General features: G+C 59.8%; 1 protein-coding gene and 2 pseudogenes across 1 annotated transcript; 1 reads left to right on the plus strand and 2 right to left on the minus strand.

The window, feature by feature from the left end:
• LOC135553276 (cytoplasmic dynein 1 intermediate chain 1-like) overlaps positions 1–18,297 on the plus strand; it is a 134,006-nt pseudogene that overhangs the window by 41,894 nt on the left and 73,815 nt on the right.
• LOC135551809 (uncharacterized) lies at positions 12,273–13,036 on the minus strand (the record flags this gene model as incomplete). Its single annotated transcript, XM_064983040.1, has 3 exons — positions 12,273–12,342; positions 12,380–12,662; positions 12,793–13,036. Coding segments are annotated over 3 exons (597 nt in total), but the record flags the coding sequence as incomplete, so codon positions are not given.
• On the minus strand, positions 13,871–14,991 carry LOC135551596 (uncharacterized; annotated as a pseudogene).

The following is an 18,297-nucleotide window of genomic DNA, read 5'->3' on the forward strand; positions in this document are numbered from 1 at the left end:
ACACATGCCTGGAGGAGGGAGGGACGGGAAGGAGGCAGGCAGAGGGGGCGAATGGGGAGAATGGCAGGTGCCTGTGGATGTTACCCCCTCTGTTGCCCCCTTCAACGGGGGGAGTCAGGGATAATTACAGGGTCGAGGTTAGGGTGGAGTGTGAGAGGAGTTTGTTGGATCTCAAGGTCAGAGGTCAGAACAGAGTCAAGAGCATGCACGCCACTCAGAGGCGCTTCCTGCTGTGTGTGTTAACTTAATCTCTGATGAGGAATGAGGAGTCACATGTGCAGGCCATGTGGTTCAAGGCCTGTGTGATGAGAGGGGAGTGGGGTTGGTCATGTTACTAGTCATCATGTTGGGAGGGGAGTGGGGTTGGTCATGTTACTAGTCATCATGTTGAGAGGGGAGTGGGGTTGGTCATGTTACTAGTCATCATGTTGAGAGGGAATGGGGTTGGTCATGTTACTAGTCATCATGTTGGGAGGGGAGTGGGGTTGGTCATGTTACTAGTCATCATGTTAGGAGGGGAGTGGGGTTGGTCATGTTACTAGTCATCATGTTGGGAGGGGTGGGGTTGGTCATGTTACTAGTCATCATGATGAGAGGGGAGTGGGGTTGGTCATGTTACTAGTCATCATGTTGGGAGGGGAGTGGGGTTGGTCATGTTACTAGTCATCATGTTGGGAGGGGATTGGGGTTGGTCATGTTACTAGTCATCATGTTGGGAGGGGAGTGGGGTTGGTCATGTTACTAGTCATCATGTTGGGAGGGGAGTGGGGTTGGTCATGTTACTAGTCATCATGTTGAGAGGGATTGGGGTTGGTCATGTTACTAGTCATCATGTTGGGAGGGGGGGGGTTGGTCATGGGGTTGGGATGTTGGAGTCATCATGTTAGGAGGACATGGGTTGGTCATGTTACTAGTCATCATGTTGCTCTTTCCTTCCTGGGGTTGGTCATGTTACTAGTCATCATGTTGGAGGAGTGGGGTTGGTCATGTTACTAGTCATCATGTTGGGAGGGGAGTGGGGTTGGTCATGTTACTAGTCATCATGTTGGGAGGAGTGGGGTTGGTCATGTTACTAGTCATCATGTCTGAGACTGTCTGGGGTTGGTCATGTTACTAGTCATCATGTTAGGAGGGGAGTGGGGTTGGTCATGTTACTAGTCATCATGTTGAGAGGGGAGTGGGGTTGGTCATGTTACTCCCCCCTCCTACACCTTCTCTTTTTTCTTTCTAGTCCCTCTCTCTCCTTCTCACATCATGTTGGGAGGGGAGTGGGGTTGGTCATGTTACTAGTCATCATGTTAGGAGGGGAGTGGGGTTGGTCATGTTACTAGTCATCATGTTGGGAGGGGATTGGGGTTGGTCATGTTACTAGTCATCATGTTAGGAGGAAGAGGGGATGAAAAGATCATGTTACTGGTCAGAATCTGTTGGGAGGGGAGTGGGGTTGGACAGTTAGGAGTCATCATGTTGGGAGGGGATTGGGGTTGGTCATGTTACTAGTCATCATGTTAGATGTGGAAAGATGGAATGTTACTAGTCATCATGTTAAGCTGAAGGGGGAGTTTGGGGTTGGTCATGTCCCTAGTCATCATGTTGAGAGGGAATGGACCCTGGTCATGTTACTAGTCATCATGTTGGGAGGGGAGTGGGGTTGGTCATGTTACTAGTCATCATGTTAGGAGGGGAGTGGGGTTGGTCATGTTACTAGTCATCATGTTGAGAGGGAGTGGGGTTGGTCATGTTACTAGTCATCATGTTGGGAGGGGAGTGGGGTTGGTCATGTTACTAGTCATCATGTTGGGAGGGGAGTGGGGTTGGTCATGTTACTAGTCATCATGTTAGGAGGAGTGGGGTTGGTCATGTTACTAGTCATCATGTTGGGAGGGGGGGTTGGTCATGTTACTAGTCATCATGTTAGGAGGGGAGTGAGGGTTGGTCATGTTACTAGTCATCATGTTGGGAGGGGAGGGGGTTGGTCATGTTACTAGTCATCATGTTGGGAGGGGTGCGGGGGTTGGTCATGTTACTAGTCATCATGTTGAGAGGGAATGGGGGGGTCATGTTACTAGTCATCATGTTGGGAGGGGAGGGGGTTGAGTCATGTTACTAGTCATCATGTTGGGAGGGGGGGAGTGGGGTTGGTCATGTTACTAGTCATCATGTTGAGAGGGAATGGGGTTGGTCATGTTACTAGTCATCATGTTGGGAGGGGATTGGGGTTGGTCATGTTACTAGTCATCATGGGGGGGAGAGGGGGTTGGTCATGTTACTAGTCATCATGTTAGGAGGGGAGGGGGGTTGGTCATGTTACTAGTCATCATGTTGAGAGGGAGTGGGGTTGGGGATGTTACTAGTCATCATGTTGGGAGGGGAGTGGGGTTGGTCATGTTACTAGTCATCATGTTGGGAGGGGAGTGGGGGGTCATGTTACTAGTCATCATGTTAGGGGGAGTGGGGTTGGTCATGTTACTAGTCATCATGTTGGGAGGGGGATTGGGGTTGGTCATGTTACTAGTCATCATGTTAGGAGAGGGGAGTGAGGGTTGGTCATGTTACTAGTCATCATGTTGGGAGGGGAGGGGGTTGGTCATGTTACTAGTCATCATGTTGGGAGGGGGGAGAGAGGGGGTTGGTCATGTTACTAGTCATCATGTTAGGAGGGGACTGGGGTTGGTCGGAGAGGGGTTACTAGTCATCATGTTGAGAGGGGAGAGGGGGTTGGTCAGGGGGACTGAGTCATCATGTTGAGAGGGGAGTGGGGTTGGTCATGTTACTAGTCATCATGTTGGGAGGGGAGTGGGGTTGGTCATGTTACTAGTCATCATGTTGGGAGGGGAGTGGGGTTGGTCAGGGTTACTAGTCATCATGTTGAGAGGGGGAGTGGGGTTGGTCATGACTAGTCATCATGTTGAGAGGGGGAGGAGGGGTTGGTCATGGGACTAGTCATCATGTTGGGAGGGGATTGGGGTTGGTCATGTTACTAGTCATCATGTTGAGAGGGGAGTGAGGGTTGGTCAGGGTTACTAGTCATCATGTTGAGAGGGAGAGGGGGGTTGGTCATATTACTAGTCATCATGTTGGGAGGGGAGTGGGGTTGGTCATGTTACTAGTCATCATGCGGAGAGGGGGAATGGGGTTGGTCATGTTACTAGTCATCATGAGGGGAGGGTGGGGGGGTCATGTTACTAGTCATCATGTTGAGAGGGGGAATGGGGTTGGTCATGTTACTAGTCATCATGTTGGGAGAGAGGGGGGAGTGGGGTTGGTCATATTACTAGTCATCATGTTGGGCGGGAGTGGGGTTGGTCATGTTACTAGTCATCATGTTGAGAGGGGGGGAATGGGGTTGGTCAGGGGTTACTAGTCATCATGTTGGGAGGGGGGGGAGTGGGGTTGGTCATGTTACTAGTCATCATGTTGAGAGGGAATGGGGTTGGTCATGTTACTAGTCATCATGTTGGGAGGGGAGTGGGGTTGGTCATGTTACTAGTCATCATGTTGAGAGGGAGTGGGGTTGGTCATGTTACTAGTCATCATGTTGGGAGGGGAGTGGGGTTGGTCATGTTACTAGTCATCATGTTGGGAGGGGAGTGGGGTTGGTCATGTAGTTTGGGATGCTTGGAACAGCTGCCGATTAACACGACATGGCTTTCACTCTCTCCCTCTATCTCTCATTGCTCTCTCTCTCTCTCTCCACCGCCCATCACTGTCGGAGAGGGGGCTAGGGGGACTGAGAGGGGTGCGGAGAGGGGGAGGAGAGGGGGACTCTCTCTCTCCCTCTCTCTCTCCCCCCTCCTACACCTTCTCTCTCTCTCTCTCTCTCTCTCAGGGGGACTCTCTAGGGCCCATCACTGTCTCCGGAGAGGGCTATCTCCCAGGGGGACTCTCTCTCCTGCTCTCTCCCCCACGGACAGGGGGACTCTCTCTCTCTCCTCTCTCTCCCCCCCTCCTGACAGGGGTGCGGAGAGGGGGACGGAGAGAGGGGGGACTCTCTCTCTCTCTCTCTCTCTCTCTACTGCCCATCACTGGAGAGGGGGACTCGAGATCTCCCACCGCTCAAGGAGAGGGGGACTGACATTCTCTCGGAGAGGGGGAAGGACAGGGGGACTCTCTCTCTCTCTCTACTGCCCATCACTGTCTCCTTCTCTCTCGGAGATCTCCCACCGGAGAGGGGGACTGACACCTTGCTCTCTCTCCCTCTCTCTCTCTCTCCCCCTCCTACACCTTCTCTCAATTCAATTCAATTCAATTCAAGGGGCTTTATTGGCATGGGAAACATGTGTTAACATTGCCAAAGCAAGTAAGGTATATAATATATAAAGTGAAATAAACAATAAAAATTAACAGTAGACATCACACATACAGAAGTTTCAAAACAATAAAGACATTTCAAATGTCATATTATATATATATACAGTGTTTTTACAATCTCTCTCTCTCTACTGCCCATCACTGTCTCCTCTCTCACTATCTCCCAGGGGCTCTCGGAGACCTCTCACGGAGAGGGGGAGGAGAGGGGGACTGACACCTTCTCTTTTTCTTTCTCGGAGAGGGGGACTGAGAGGGGGAAGGAGGGGGACTCTCTCTCTTCGCAGAGGAGGAAGAGGAGAATGAAAAGATCACAGAGCTGAAGCCTGGTCCAGAATCTGACCAGCATGAAGAGGAGGACAGCAAGGAGACGAAAGAGGGTAAGAAGAGGGGGATTGGGTGTAATTAAATAATTTACAGTATAGATGTGGAAAGATGAAGGAATGCTGAAGGAAACTCTAGTTTAAGCTGAAGGGAATGTTTGCATCCTAAATGGCACCCTGCTCCCTATGTAGTGCATGGCTTTTGACTAAAGACCTATGGACCCTGGTCAAAAATAGTGATCTATAAAGGGAATAGGGTGTGATTTGGGAGACGACCTCAGCCTAGCACGGTCTTTTCATCTCCCACATCTCCAGTCAAAGGGTCACTAAACAAAGCCGAGGGGTGCGGAGAGGGGGAGTGAGCAGTCACTCGGTGTGACGTGCTGGCGTATCGGATGCCAATCTCTGAGGCCGAGGTCCAGCTTATCGGCCCGTGGCACTGAGGGTCAGACCTGATTAAAAACGTGTCACTTGACCCCTCTGTCGGACTTCAAAGACAACGGAGGAGACTGAGCGGGGGATTGAGAGGGGTGCGGAGAGGGGGACGGAGAGGGGTGCGGAGAGGGGTGCGGAGAGGGGGACGGAGAGGGGGACTGAGAGGGGGAGGGGGGAGAGGGGGGGGAGAGAGGGGGACTGGGGGGTGCGGAGAGGGGGACTGGAGGGGGAGGGGGACTGAGAGGGGGTGCGGAGAGGGGGATGGAGAGGGGGACTGAGAGGGGTGCGGAGAGGGGGACGGAGAGGGGGACTGAGAGGGGGGAAGGGGGGAGAGGGGGACGGAGAGGGGTGCGGAGAGGGGGATGGAGAGGGGGACTGAGAGGGGTGCGGAGAGGGGGGGAGGGGGACGGAGAGGGGGACGGAGAGGGGGACGGAGAGGGGGACTGAGAGGGGGACTGCGGAGAGGGGGAAGGAGAGGGGGACTGAGAGGGGTGCGGAGAGGGGGACGGAGAGGGGGACTGAGAGGGGTGCGGAGAGGGGGACGGAGAGGGGGACTGAGAGGGGTGCGGAGAGGGGGACGGAGAGGGGGACTGAGAGGGGGAAGGGGGAGAGGGGGACGGAGAGGGGTGCGGAGAGGGGGACGGAGAGGGGGACTGAGAGGGGTGCGGAGAGGGGGACGGAGAGGGGGACTGAGAGGGGTGCGGAGAGGGGGACGGAGAGGGGGACTGAGAGGGGGAAGGAGAGGGGGACGGAGAGGGGTGCGGAGAGGGGGACGGAGAGGGGGACTGAGAGGGGTGCGGAGAGGGGGACGGAGAGGGGGACTGAGAGGGGTGCGGAGAGGGGGACGGAGAGGGGGAAGGAGAGGGGACGGAGGGGGACTGAGAGGGGGACGGAGAGGGGGACGGAGAGGGGGACTGAGAGGGGGCGGAGAGGGGGACGGAGAGGGGGCGGAGAGGGGGACGGAGAGGGGGACTGAGAGGGGTGGGGGAGAGGGGGACGGAGAGGGGGACTGAGAGGGGTGCGGAGAGGGGGACGGAGAGGGGGAGAGGGGGACTGGAGAGGGGGACGGAGAGGGGGACTGAGAGGGGGAAGGAGAGGGGGACGGAGAGGGGTGCGGAGAGGGGGACGGAGAGGGGGACTGAGAGGGGGAAGGGAGAGGGGGACGGAGAGGGGGGACGGAGAGGGGGACTGAGAGGGGGAAGGAGAGGGGGACTGAGAGGGGGGTGCGGAGAGGGGGACGGAGAGGGGGACGGAGAGGGGGACTGAGAGGGGGAAGGAGAGGGGGACGGAGAGGGGGTGCGGAGAGGGGGCTGAGGGGGACTGAGAGGGGGACGGAGAGGGGGACTGAGAGGGGGAAGGCGGAGGGGGACTGAGAGGGGGAGGAGAGGGGGACGGAGAGGGGGACGGAGAGGGGGACTGAGAGGGGGAAGGAGAGGGGGACTGAGAGGGGTGCGGAGAGGGGGACGGAGAGGGGGACTGAGAGGGGTGCGGAGAGGGGGACGGAGAGGGGTGCGGAGAGGGGGACTGAGAGAGGGGGACTGAGAGGGGGTGCGGAGAGGGGGACGGAGAGGGGTGCGGAGAGGGGTGCGGGGGGGGGACGGAGAGGGGGACTGAGAGGGGTGCGGAGAGGGGGACGGAGAGGGGGACTGAGAGGGGGACTGAGAGGGGTGCGGAGGAGGGGATGGAGAGGGGGACGGAGAGGGGGACTGAGAGGGGGAGGAGAGGGGGACTGAGAGGGGTGCGGAGAGGGGGACGGAGAGGGGGACTGAGAGGGGGAAGGAGAGGGGGACTGAGAGGGGTGCGGAGAGGGGGACGGGAGAGGGGGACGGAGAGGGGGACTGAGAGGGGGAAGGAGAGGGGGACTGAGAGGGGTGCGGAGAGGGGGACGGAGAGGGGGACTGAGAGGGGACGGAGAGGGGGCGGAGAGGGGGACGGAGAGGGGGACTGAGAGGGGGCGGAGAGGGGTGCGGAGAGGGGGACGGAGAGGGGGACTGAGAGGGGTGCGGAGAGGGGGAGAGGGGGACGGAGAGGGGGACTGAGAGGGGGACGGAGAGGGGGAGAGGGGGACTGAGAGGGGTGCGGAGAGGGGGACTGAGAGGGGGATGGAGAGGGGGACTGAGAGGGGAAGGAGAGGGGGACGGAGAGGGGTGCGGAGAGGGGGACGGAGAGGGGGACGGAGAGGGGGACTGAGAGGGGGCGGAGAGGGGGACGGAGAGGGGGACTGAGAGGGGGACGGAGAGGGGGAGGGGTGCGGAGAGGGGGAGAGGGGGACTGAGAGGGGGACGGAGAGGGGGACGGAGAGGGGGACTGAGAGGGGGACGGAGAGGGGGATGGAGAGGGGGACTGAGAGGGGTGCGGAGAGGGGGACGGAGAGGGGGACTGAGAGGGGTGCGGAGAGGGGGACGGAGAGGGGGACTGAGAGGGGTGCGGAGAGGGGGACGGAGAGGGGCGGAGAGGGGGACTGAGAGGGGTGCGGAGAGGGGGTGGACGGAGAGGGGGACGGAGAGGGGTGCGGAGAGGGGGATGGAGAGGGGACTGAGAGGGTTGCGGAGAGGGGGACTGAGAGGGGTGCGGAGAGGGGGATGGAGAGGGGGACTGCGGAGAGGGGGATGGAGAGGGGGCGGGAGAGGGGGACTGAGAGGGGATGGAGAGGGGGACGGAGAGGGGGTGCGGAGAGGGGATGCGGAGAGGGGGACTGAGAGGGGTGCGGAGAGGGAGACTGAGAGGGGTGCGGAGAGGGGGACTGAGAGAGGGGGACTGAGAGGGGGATGGAGAGGGGGCGGAGAGGGGGACTGAGAGAGGGGTGCGGAGAGGGGGACTGAGAGGGGGCGGAGAGGGGGACTGAGAGGGGTGAGAGGGGAAAGAGGGGGCGGAGAGGGGGACGGAGAGGGGTGCGGAGAGGGGACGGAGAGGGGGACTGAGAGGGGTGCGGAGAGGGGGACGGAGAGGGGGACTGAGAGGGGTGCGGAGAGGGGGACGGAGAGGGGGGACTGAGAGGGGTGCGGAGAGGGGGACTGAGAGGGGTGCGGAGAGGGTTGCGGAGAGGGGTGCGGAGAGGGGGACGGAGAGGGGGACTGAGAGGGGTGCGGAGAGGGGGACGGAGAGGGGGACTGAGAGGGGTGCGGAGAGGGGTGCGGAGAGGGGTGCGGAAAGGGGAACAGAGAGGGTTGCGGAGAGGGGTGCGGAGAGAGGGACTGAGAGGGGGGCAGGGAGAGGGACTGAGAGGGGGGCAGAGAGGGGGAGGGAGAGGGCATTCTTGGTGAGGCTGGTGCAAGGAGTAAATAACTTCACTAAAGGAGGGTGGAATGCGTCTTTGTTGAGGTCAGGCCCTGTTTAAACACACAGAGAGACACACCCTTACACACGTCCAGGGTTCCAGTCTACCCTGACTTTGATCACCCCTTTGTCGTCCTTATGAGTTGTCAGAAACAGAACCCAGAGAATCAAGTGGTCTGAGATCAAATAGTCAGCCATGTAATGGGGACTGCATAGGGATAGACAAAATGACATCATGAAGAGGAGGAGGGGAGGAGGAGGAGAAGGGGAGGAGGAGGAGGGGAAGAGGTGGAGGAGGAGGAGGGGAAGAGGGGGGGGAGGGGGAGGAGGAGGAGGGGGGGGGGGGACTGGGAGGGGGACGGAGAGGGGGAGGAGAGGGGGAGGGGGAGGAGGGGGGGAAGGGGGACTGGAGGGGGAGGGGGACGGAGAGGGGGGGAGGGGAGGGGGACGGGGAGGGGAATAGGAAGAGGAGGAAGAGGAGGAGGACTGAGAGGGGGCAGAGGAGGGGGAGGGGGGGGGAGAGAGGGGAAGAGGGGGAGGAGAGGGGGACTGAGAGGGGGAGGAGGAGGGGAAGAGGGGGAGGGGTGCGGAGGGGGGATGGAGAGGGGGACTGGAGGAGGGGGAGGAGAGAGGAGGGGGAGGAAGAGGAGGAGGGGGAGGGGGGGGGGGAGGGGGGGAGGAGAGGGGGGAAGAGGGGGGGGAGGGGGGAGAGGGGGAGGAGGAGGGGGATGGAGAGGGGGACGGGAGGGGGTGCGGGAGGGGGATGGGATGGGGAAGGGGCGGAGGGGAAGAGGGGGAGGAGGGGGAGGGGAGGGGAGGGGGAGGAGGGGGGGAGAGGGGGAAGAGGAGGAGGGGAGGAGGAGGGGAGGAGAGGGGGAGGAGGGGGACTGAGAGGGGAGGGGAGAGAGGGGAGGAGGGGAAGAGGGGAGGGGGACTGGAGGGGGGAGGGGGAGGGGGGGGAGGGGGAGGAGGAGGGGGGAGGGAGGAGAGAGGGGGGAGGGGGAGGGGAGGGGGACTGGAGGGGGGGAGTGGAGGGGGAGGAGGGGGAGGGGTGGGGAGGGGGAGGAGAGGGGAGAGGGGTGCGGAGAGGGGGAGGAGGAGGGAGGGGAGAGAGGGGGAGGAGGGGGGAAGAGGGGGAGGGGGAGAGGGGAGGAGGGGGAAGAGGAGGAGAGGGGGACTGAGGGGGTGGGAGGTGGAGGAGGAGGGGGACTGAGAGGGGTGCGGAGAGGGGGAGAGAGGGGACTGCTAAATGACTTAAATGTAAATGTAATGTAATGAGAGGAGGAGGAGGGGGGGAAGGGGGAGGAGGGGGAGAGGGGTGCGGAGAGGAGGAGGGGGAGGGGGACTGAGAGGGGTGCGGGGGAAGAGGATGGGGGGAGGAGGAGGGGAAGGGAGGTTGGGGGGGAGGAGGCGGGAGGGGACTGAGAGGGGGCGGGAGGGGACGGAGAGGGGGAGGAGGGGGGAAGAGGGGGATGGGAGGGGAAGAGGGGTGCGGGGAGGGGGATGGAGGGGAAGAGGGGGGGGAGGAGGGGAGAGGGGGACAGGAGGAGGGGAAGAGGGGTGGGGAGGGGAAGAGGAGGGGAAGAGGACTGGAGGAGGGGAAGAGGGGGAGGAGGGAGGAGGAGGGGGACGGAGAGGGGGAAGAGAGGGGGGAGGAGGAGGGGAGAGGGGGAGGAGAGGGGGAAGAGAGGGGGGGGAGAGGGTGGGAGAGGGGGAGGAGAGGGGGAAGAGGGGGCGGAGGGGGACTGGAGGGGCGGAGAGGGGGGGAGGGGTGGGGGGGGACGGAGGGGGAGAGGGTGCGGAGAGGGGAAGAGGGGGGAGGGGAGGGAGGGGGGAGGGGGAGGGGCGGAGGAGGGACTGAGAGGAGGGGAGGGGACTGAGAGGGGGAGGGGGGGAGGAGGGGAGGGAGAGGGGGCGGAGAGGGGGAGGGGAGGGGGAGGAGAGGGGAAGAGGGGGTGGGGAGGGGAGGAGGGGGGAGAGGTGGGGGAGGGGGAGGAGGAGAGAGGGGCGGAGGAGGGGAGGAGGGGGGGGAGAGGGGGGAGGAGGGAAGATGGGGAAGAGGGGAGGGGAGAGAGGGACTGAGGAGAGGGGAGGGGAGGGAGAGGCATTCTGGGCTGGGAGGAGGAGGAGGGGGAAGTCTTTGGAGGTCAGGGTTTAAAGACACAGAGGGACAGAGGAGGACACACGGGGAGTCTACCCTGACTTTGATCACCCCTTTGGGGGAGGGAAACAGGGGGAGGAGGAGTGGGAGGTCAGCCATGTAAGGGGGGGGGGGATAGGAGGAAGAGGAGGAGGGGGAGGAGGAGGAGGGGAGGAGGAGGGGAAGAGGGGGAGAGGAGGGAGGAGGAGGAGGGGGGGAGGGGGGAGGGGGGGAGGGGAGAGGGGGGAGGAGGAGGAGGGGGGAGGGGGGGAGGAGGGGGAGGAAGAGGGGGAAGAGGGGAGGGGAGGGGGAGGAGGGGAGGAGGGGAGGAGGAGGAGGAGGAGGAGGGGAGGAGGGGGGAAGAGGGGGAGGGGAGAGGGGGAGGAGGAGGGGGAGGGGGAAGAGGAGGAGGAGGGGGGAGGAGGGGGAGGAGGAGGGGGAAGAGGAGAGGAGGGGGGGGGGGGGGAAGAGGGGGAGGGGAAGAGGGGGAAGAGGAGGAGGAGGGGAGGAGGAGGGGAGAGGAGGGGGAGGGGAGGAGGAGGGGAGGAAGAATATAATAATAATAATATATCCCATTTAGCAGACGGTCCAAAGCGGAGGAGGCTGGGGAGGGGGGAGGCCCCAGCGGGAGGACCCACGACGGGGTTGCAAGCGCCATGCTCTACCGACTGAGCCACACAGGAGAAGAGGGGGAAGAGGAGGAGGGGAGTAGGAGGGGAAGGAAGAGGGGGAAGAGGAGGAGGAGGGGAGGAGGAGGGGAAGGAGAGGGGGAGGGAGGAGGGGGGGAGGGGGAGGGGAAGGAGGAGGGGGAAGAGGAGGAGGGGGAGGGGGAGGGGAAGGAGGGAAGGAAGAGGGGGAAGAGGTGGAGGAGGGGGAGAGGAGGGGAAGGAAGATGGGGAAGAGGAGGAGGGGGGAGAGGAAGGGAGGGGAAGAGGAGGAGGAGGAGGGGAGGGGAGGAGAGGGGGGAAGAGGAGGAGGAGGGGAGTAGGAGGGGAGGAGGAGGGGAAGGAGGAGGGGGAAGAGGAGGAGGAGGGGAGGAGGAGGGAGGAGGGGAGGAGGGGAAGGAAGAGGGGGAAGAGGAGGAGGAGGGGGAGGGGGAGGGGGAAGAGGAGGAGGAGGGGAAGAGGGGGGAAGGAAGAGGGGGAGGAGGGGAGGAGGAGGGGAAGGGAGGGGGGAAGAGGAGGAGGGGGAAGGAAGAGGAGGAAGGGGAGGGGGAAGAGGAGGAGGGAGGAGGAGGAGGAGGGGAGGAAGGGGGGAGGGGGAGGAGGGGAGGAGGAGAGGGGGAGGAGGAGGAGAGGGGAGGAAGAGGGAGGAGAGGGGAGGAGGGGAAGAGGGAGGAGGGGGGAAGGGGGGGGAGGGAGGGGGAAGAGGAGGGGAAGGAGGGAGGGGGAAGGGAGGGGAAGGAAGAGGGGGAAGAGGAGGGGGAGGGGAAGAGGGGGAAGAGGAGGGGGAGGAAGAGGGGGAAGAGGAGGGGGAGGGGAAGAGGGGGAAGGAGGAGGGGAGGGGAGGAGGAGGGGGAAGAGGGGAGGAAGAGGAGGAGGAGGGGGAGGAGGGGGGGGGAGGGGAGGAGGAAGGAGGAGGAGGGAAGGAAGAGGGGGAAGAGGGGAGGAGGGAGGAGGAGGGGGGAAGAGGGGGAGGAGGGGAGGGGGAAGGGAGGGGGAAGAGGTGGAGGAGGGGAGAGGAGGGGAGGAGGAGGGGAAGGAAGAGGGGGAAGAGGAGGGGGAGGGAGGAGGGGAAGGAAGAGGGGGAAGGAGGAGGAGGGGGAGGAAGAGGGGAAGAGGAGGAGGAGGGGGAGGGAGGGGAGGAGGAGGGGAAGGAAGAGGGGGAAGAGGAGGGGGGGAGGGGGGAGGAGGGGAAGGAAGAGGGGAGGAGGGGGGAGGAGGAGGGGAAGGAAGAGGGGGGGGGAGGGGGAGGGGAGGGGAGGGGAGGAGGAGGGGAGGGAAGGGGGGAGGGGAGGAGGGGGAGGGGGAGGGGAGGAGGGGGAAGAGGAGGAGGAGGGGAAGAGGGGAGGGAGGGGGGAGGGGAGGGGAAGAGGAGGAGGGAGGAGAGGGGGGGAGGAGGAGGAGGGGGAAGGGAGGAGGGGGGGAGGGGGAAGAGGAGGGGAGGAGGAGGAGGGAGGGGAGGAGGAGGAGGGGGAGGAGGAGGAGGGGAGAGAGGAGGAGGAGGGGAAGGAGGGGAGGAGAGGAGGGAGGGGAAGAGGAGGGGGAGAGGAGGGGAGGAGGGGGGAAGAGGAGGAGGAGGGGAGGAGGAGGGAGGGGAAGAGGGGGAGGGGGAGGAGGAGGGGAGGGGAGGGGGAGAGGAGGAGGGGAGGGGAAGGGGAAGAGGAGGAGGGAGGGGAAGGAGGAGGGGGAAGAGGAGGAGGAGGGGAAGGAAGAGGGGGAAGAGGAGGGGAAGGAAGAGGGGGAAGAGGAGGAGGAGGGGGAGGAAGAGAGGGGAGGAGGGGGAGGGGAAGGAAGAGGGGGAAGAGGAGGAGGAGGGGAAGGAGGGGGGAGGGGGAGGGAGGGGGAGGAGGAGGGGGAAGAGGAGGAGGAGGGGAAGGGGAAGAGGGGGAAGAGGAGGGGGAGGAAGGGAGGAGGGGGAAGAGGAGGGGAAGGAAGAGGGGGAAGAGGAGGGGAAGGAAGAGGGGGAAGGAGGAGGGGGGGAAGAGGGGGAAGAGGAGGAGGAGGGGAGGGGGAAGAGGGGGAAGAGGGGGAAGGGGGAGGAGGAGGGGAGGAGGGGAGGGGGAGGGGAAGGGGGGAAGAGGAGGAGGAGGGGAGAGGGGGGAGGAGGAGGGGGGAAGAGGGGGAAGAGGAGGAGGAGGGGAGAGGAGGGGAGGGGAAGAGGGGGAAGAGGAGGAGGAGGGGGAGGAGGGGAGAGGGGGAAGAGGGGGAAGAGGAGGGGAGGAGGGAGGAGGAGGGGAGGGGGGAAGAGGGGGAGAGGAGGAGGGGAGGAGGAGGGGAAGGAAGAGGGGAAGAGGAGGAGGAGGGGAGTAGGAGGGGAGGAGGAGGGGAAGGAAGGGGGGGAGGGGGAGGAGGAGGGGAGGAGGGGAAGGGGAGGGGGAAGAGGGGGGAGGAGGAGGAGGGGAGGAGGAGGGGGAAGAGGGGGAAGAGGAGGAGGAGGGGAGGAGGGGAGGAGGAGGGGAAGGAAGAGGGGGAAGAGGAGGAGGAGGGGAGGAGGAGGGGAGGAGGAGGGGAAGGAAGAGGGGGAAGAGGAGGAGGAGGGGAGGAGGAGGGGAGGAGGAGGGGAAGGAAGAGGGGGAAGAGGAGGAGGAGGGGAGGAGGAGGGGAAGGAAGAGGGGGAAGAGGAGGAGGAGGGGAGGAGGAGGGGAAGGAAGAGGGGGAAGAGGAGGAGGAAGGGAGGAGGAGGGGAAGGAAGAGGGGGAAGAGGAGGAGGAGGGGAGGAGGAGGGGAGGAGGAGGGGAAGGAAGAGGGGGAAGAGGAGGAGGAGGGGAAGGAAGAGGGGGAAGAGGAGGAGGAGGGGAGGAGGAGGGGGAGGAGTAGGAGGGGAGGAGGAGGGGAAGGAAGAGGGGGAAGAGGAGGGGAGGAGGAGGGGGGAGGAGGAGGAGGGGGAGGAGGAGGGGAAGGAAGAGGGGGAGAGGAGGAGGAGGGGAAGGAGAGGGGGAAGAGGAGGAGGAGGGGAAGGAAGGGGGGGGAAGAGGAGGGGAAGGAAGAGGGGAAGAGGAGGAGGAGGGGAAGGAAGAGGGGGAAGAGGAGGGGAAGGAAGAGGGGGAAGAGGAGGGGAAGGAAGAGGGGGAAGAGGAGGGGAAGGAAGAGGGGGAAGAGGAGGAGGAGGGGAAGGAAGAGGGGGAAGAGGAGGAGGAGGGGAAGGAAGAGGGGGAAGAGGAGGGGAAGGAAGAGGGGGAAGAGGAGGAGGAGGGGAAGGAAGAGGGGGAAGAGGAGGGGAAGGAAGAGGGGGAAGAGGAGGGGAAGGAAGAGGGGGAAGAGGAGGGGAAGGAAGAGGGGGAAGAGGAGGGGAAGGAAGAGGGGGAAGAGGAGGGGAAGGAAGAGGAGGAGGAGGAGGAGGAGGAGGACCTCAGAGGACTTTGTTTATTCTTATTTAAGTGACTTCAGCGATTTGATGTAATGATCTAGAACTATTGTAGTTGTTAAATTATGTAGTGTATCGACAGAATATATTTGCAACCAAACTGTTGTCTTTGTGTGTTTGGAGTTTGAATCATGTTTATTTGGGTATACACTCACTGTCGTGTATTTAGTGCCAGTTCAGGGTAGTAGTTTGGGAATGGGTGGGTGTTTGGCATGACAAGTGTATAGTTATATTTCTAAGAGTGTGAGTGTTGTGTGTTTATTTATTTGTGACTCAGGCTACCACAGATGGCTGTGTATGGCTTGTGTGTGTCTCTGCATATTGTTGTTTACCTATTTTGACCTCTTCCTGTATGTGTGTGTGTGTGTGTCTATCTGTTGTGAGGTCTGTAGAAGGAACATGGTGCGTGTATGCATGCCTATGGGGCTGCTAATGGCCTCATGGAGTAATGCCTTTGGTGTCAATCAGGACGTGACTCCTCATTGTTCTTCAAACACATGCCCTTCTAGTGATGTCATCATCCTCTCAAAACCCCATTTGACCTCACTTACAATGACATCACCCAGTGACCTCTGACCCCTGTTTCTATTGACCACAGAGACTTACAAGGCGGGTCCAGTAAGACCCTCAGTAGGTTGTTCTATGACGATCACTGGTCCAAACATCGAGTCATCACCTGTCTGGACTGGTCCCCTCAGGTAAGGACTGCTTTGGGGTGAAGTTTCCCCTATGTACAGTTATATCAGCTTCCCCTCCCCAATCCTAACCTTATCAATAGTGGGGAAAATGCTAAACTGACCCAAGAACAGCATTTAGGTGTAACTTCACCCTACACCCCAAGTACCCGTGTGTGTGTGTTTTGAACGGAGGGTGTATGTGTCTGTGTGTGTCATTACTGACTCGACAATCATTGTATTTTAACTTCTGTCCTCTCCATCCTCTTCCTCCTCTTCCTCCTCTCCATCCTCTTCCTCCTCTCCATCCTCTTCCTCCTCTCCATCCTTTTCCTCCTCTCCATCCTCTTCCTCCTCCATCCCTTCCTCCTCTCCATCCATCCTTCCTCCCTCCATCCCATCCTCTCCACTCTTCCTCTCCATTCTCTTCCTCCTCTCCATCCTCATCCTCCTTCCTCCTCTCCATCCTCTTCCTCCTCTCCATCCATCCTCTCCATTCTCTCCTCTCCATCCTCTTCCTCCCTCCTCCATCCTCTTCCCTCCTCTCCATCCTCTTCCTCCTCTCCATCCTCTACCTCCTCTCCATCCTCTACCTCCTCTCCATCCTCTTCCTCCTCTCCATCCTCTCCTCCTCTCCATCCTCCTCTCATCCTCTTCCTCCTCTCCATCCTCTTCCTCCTCTCCATCCTCTTCCTCCTCTCCATCCATCCTCTCTCATCCTCTTCCCTCCTCTCCATCCTCCTCTCATCCCTTCCTCTCCATCCCATCCCTCTTCCTCCTCTCCATCCTCTTCCTCCCTCCTACCTCCTCCATCCTCCTCCTCCACTCCATCCCTTCCTCCTCCATCCTCTTCCTCCTCCTCCTCTACCTCCCTCCATTCTCTTCCTCTCATCCTCATCCATCCTTACCTCCTCTCCATCCTCCATCCTCTACCTCCCTCCTCTACCTCCTCTCCATCCATCCTCTCCATCCCTCCATCCTCTTCCTCCTCTCCATCTCCATACCTCTCCATCCTCTACCTCCTCTCCATCCCTCCTCCCCCTCCATCCTCCATCCTCTTCCTCCTCTCCATCCTCTACCTCCTCTCCATCCTCTACCTCCTCTTCCTCCTCCCCTGATCCTCCTTTAATTTTCCGTCTTTCCTTCCGCTCCTCTATCTCTCCATTTTATTTGATCTTGTCCCCTCTCCTCTTCCTCCCCCTCCTCTTCCTCCCCAGTACCCAGAGCTGTTGGTGGCGTCCTACAACAACAACGAGGATGCTCCTCACGAGCCTGACGGTGTAGCTCTGGTCTGGAACAGGAAGTTTAACGAGAACACACCTGAGTATGTCTTCCACTGCCAGGTAAAATCAGTCCCAGGTCCAGGTCTATAAATATGTTGGGTACAGGGCCTGTATTCACAAAGTGTCTGATCTAGGTTGATATGACCTATAACTGTTCCCCACAGGATACAGATACTGGATTTGTGTGATGTATATGTCTATATATTTAACAACAGTCTGATTCACAATTGTGTTTTGAGTCTCAACAGAGGCTAAATAAAAATGTTTTCACATCACTTTGTCTTTTAATGTATCCTGCCAATATCTGACAAAGAGTTACAGTATTTCCCTCCAGTTGATTCATGTTTTAACTGGCAGCCGGATACAACTGGATGTGGGTAGAGCTACTGCCACCAGTGTCCCAAATGGTACCCTATTTCCTAAATAGTGCACTACTTTTGACCAGAGCTCCCATAGGGCTCTGGCCAAAAGTAGTGCACTATGACGGGAATAGGGTTCCATTTTGGGATGCTGGCCTAAGACTAGGAGGATGTACCACTCCACCGCTGCAACGATGACAATGACACCAGAGATAAAAAATAAGGAGTGAAGTGATATTTAATGAAAGCAGTGAGTTCCTCAGGGGTTCCTGGGCTTTGGCCTACTTGGGCAGAACATGATATTACAGAACATGTCCGCTCAATGGTGACTAAAAAAATCTGAGGTTTTGGTGCAGAAAATACCTTCTGGTTGGTCCTGATGCTAATTATTATAGACTCTAGGGTGAGTTTTTGTGGTGTGTGTGTGTGTGTGTGTGTGTGAGCTTGTGCGTGTGTTTGAGGGAGTGATGAGGAGGCGACTGAGGGCCGGGGAGGAAAGTTAGAGGGCCTCCCCGCTCCCAAGAGAGAGAGGGGGATTACAGAGACATCTCCATAATAAAAAGATGTGGCCTACCACTTCCTAATCCAGCAGGCCACATGTGTTCACCCACCCACGTGGATCCTCCAGTCGTATGGGCTGCTTGACTCTGTTTCCTACGCCCAGAGTCTACCACACACACACACACACACACACACACACACACACACACACACACACACACACACACACACACACACACACACACACACACACACACACACACACACACACACACACACACACACACACACACACACACACACACAGAATCACAGAATCACAGACATACACACACACAGAATCACAGACATACACATGCACAGCCACCCATTCCCACCATGCAGACCAATGACCCCATTTAGCAGATGTTTTAGCAGACCACATACAGTGCTAATATTTCTGTAGAAATGGGTTGTAGAAGTTGTGAGGTAATGGATTTTACAGGACACTTTTATTCCACTACTATTATTAATGTATGTTCATGCCTAAGTGTTCTGGTGTAGATATAACAGTACTACAATACAGCTACACGGATTACTGGAGTCATTTTCTCTTTACAAGTGGTTTGCTTCCATATTGTAGTCTGAAAGCTTGACTCTGTTGTCAACATGGGTTTATATAGCGTAATGATGTGTGTGTGTTTGTGTGTGTGTGTGTGTGTGTGTGTGTGTGTGTGTGTGTGTGTGTGTGTGTGTGTGTGTGTGTGCGTCAATGGCATCGGAGGCTGTGAGAGGAGTTGACAGCAACCATAGATACACTTTATGTGGTTGTAAATTTGTATGTGCTGTTTTTGGCAGTGATAAACTGAGTATTGAAGAGAAGTTAAAATAGTCCACACAGTTAAAGTGGCAATCGGCAGTTGGAACAATAACAAAGCATTTCCCCCACTGTTTCGGTAAAAAGCTGAGGGATGGTGCTGGAGAAATGTAACC

This window comes from Oncorhynchus masou, chromosome 13, assembly GCF_036934945.1.
Source record: "Oncorhynchus masou masou isolate Uvic2021 chromosome 13, UVic_Omas_1.1, whole genome shotgun sequence".
NCBI lineage: Eukaryota > Metazoa > Chordata > Actinopteri > Salmoniformes > Salmonidae > Oncorhynchus > Oncorhynchus masou.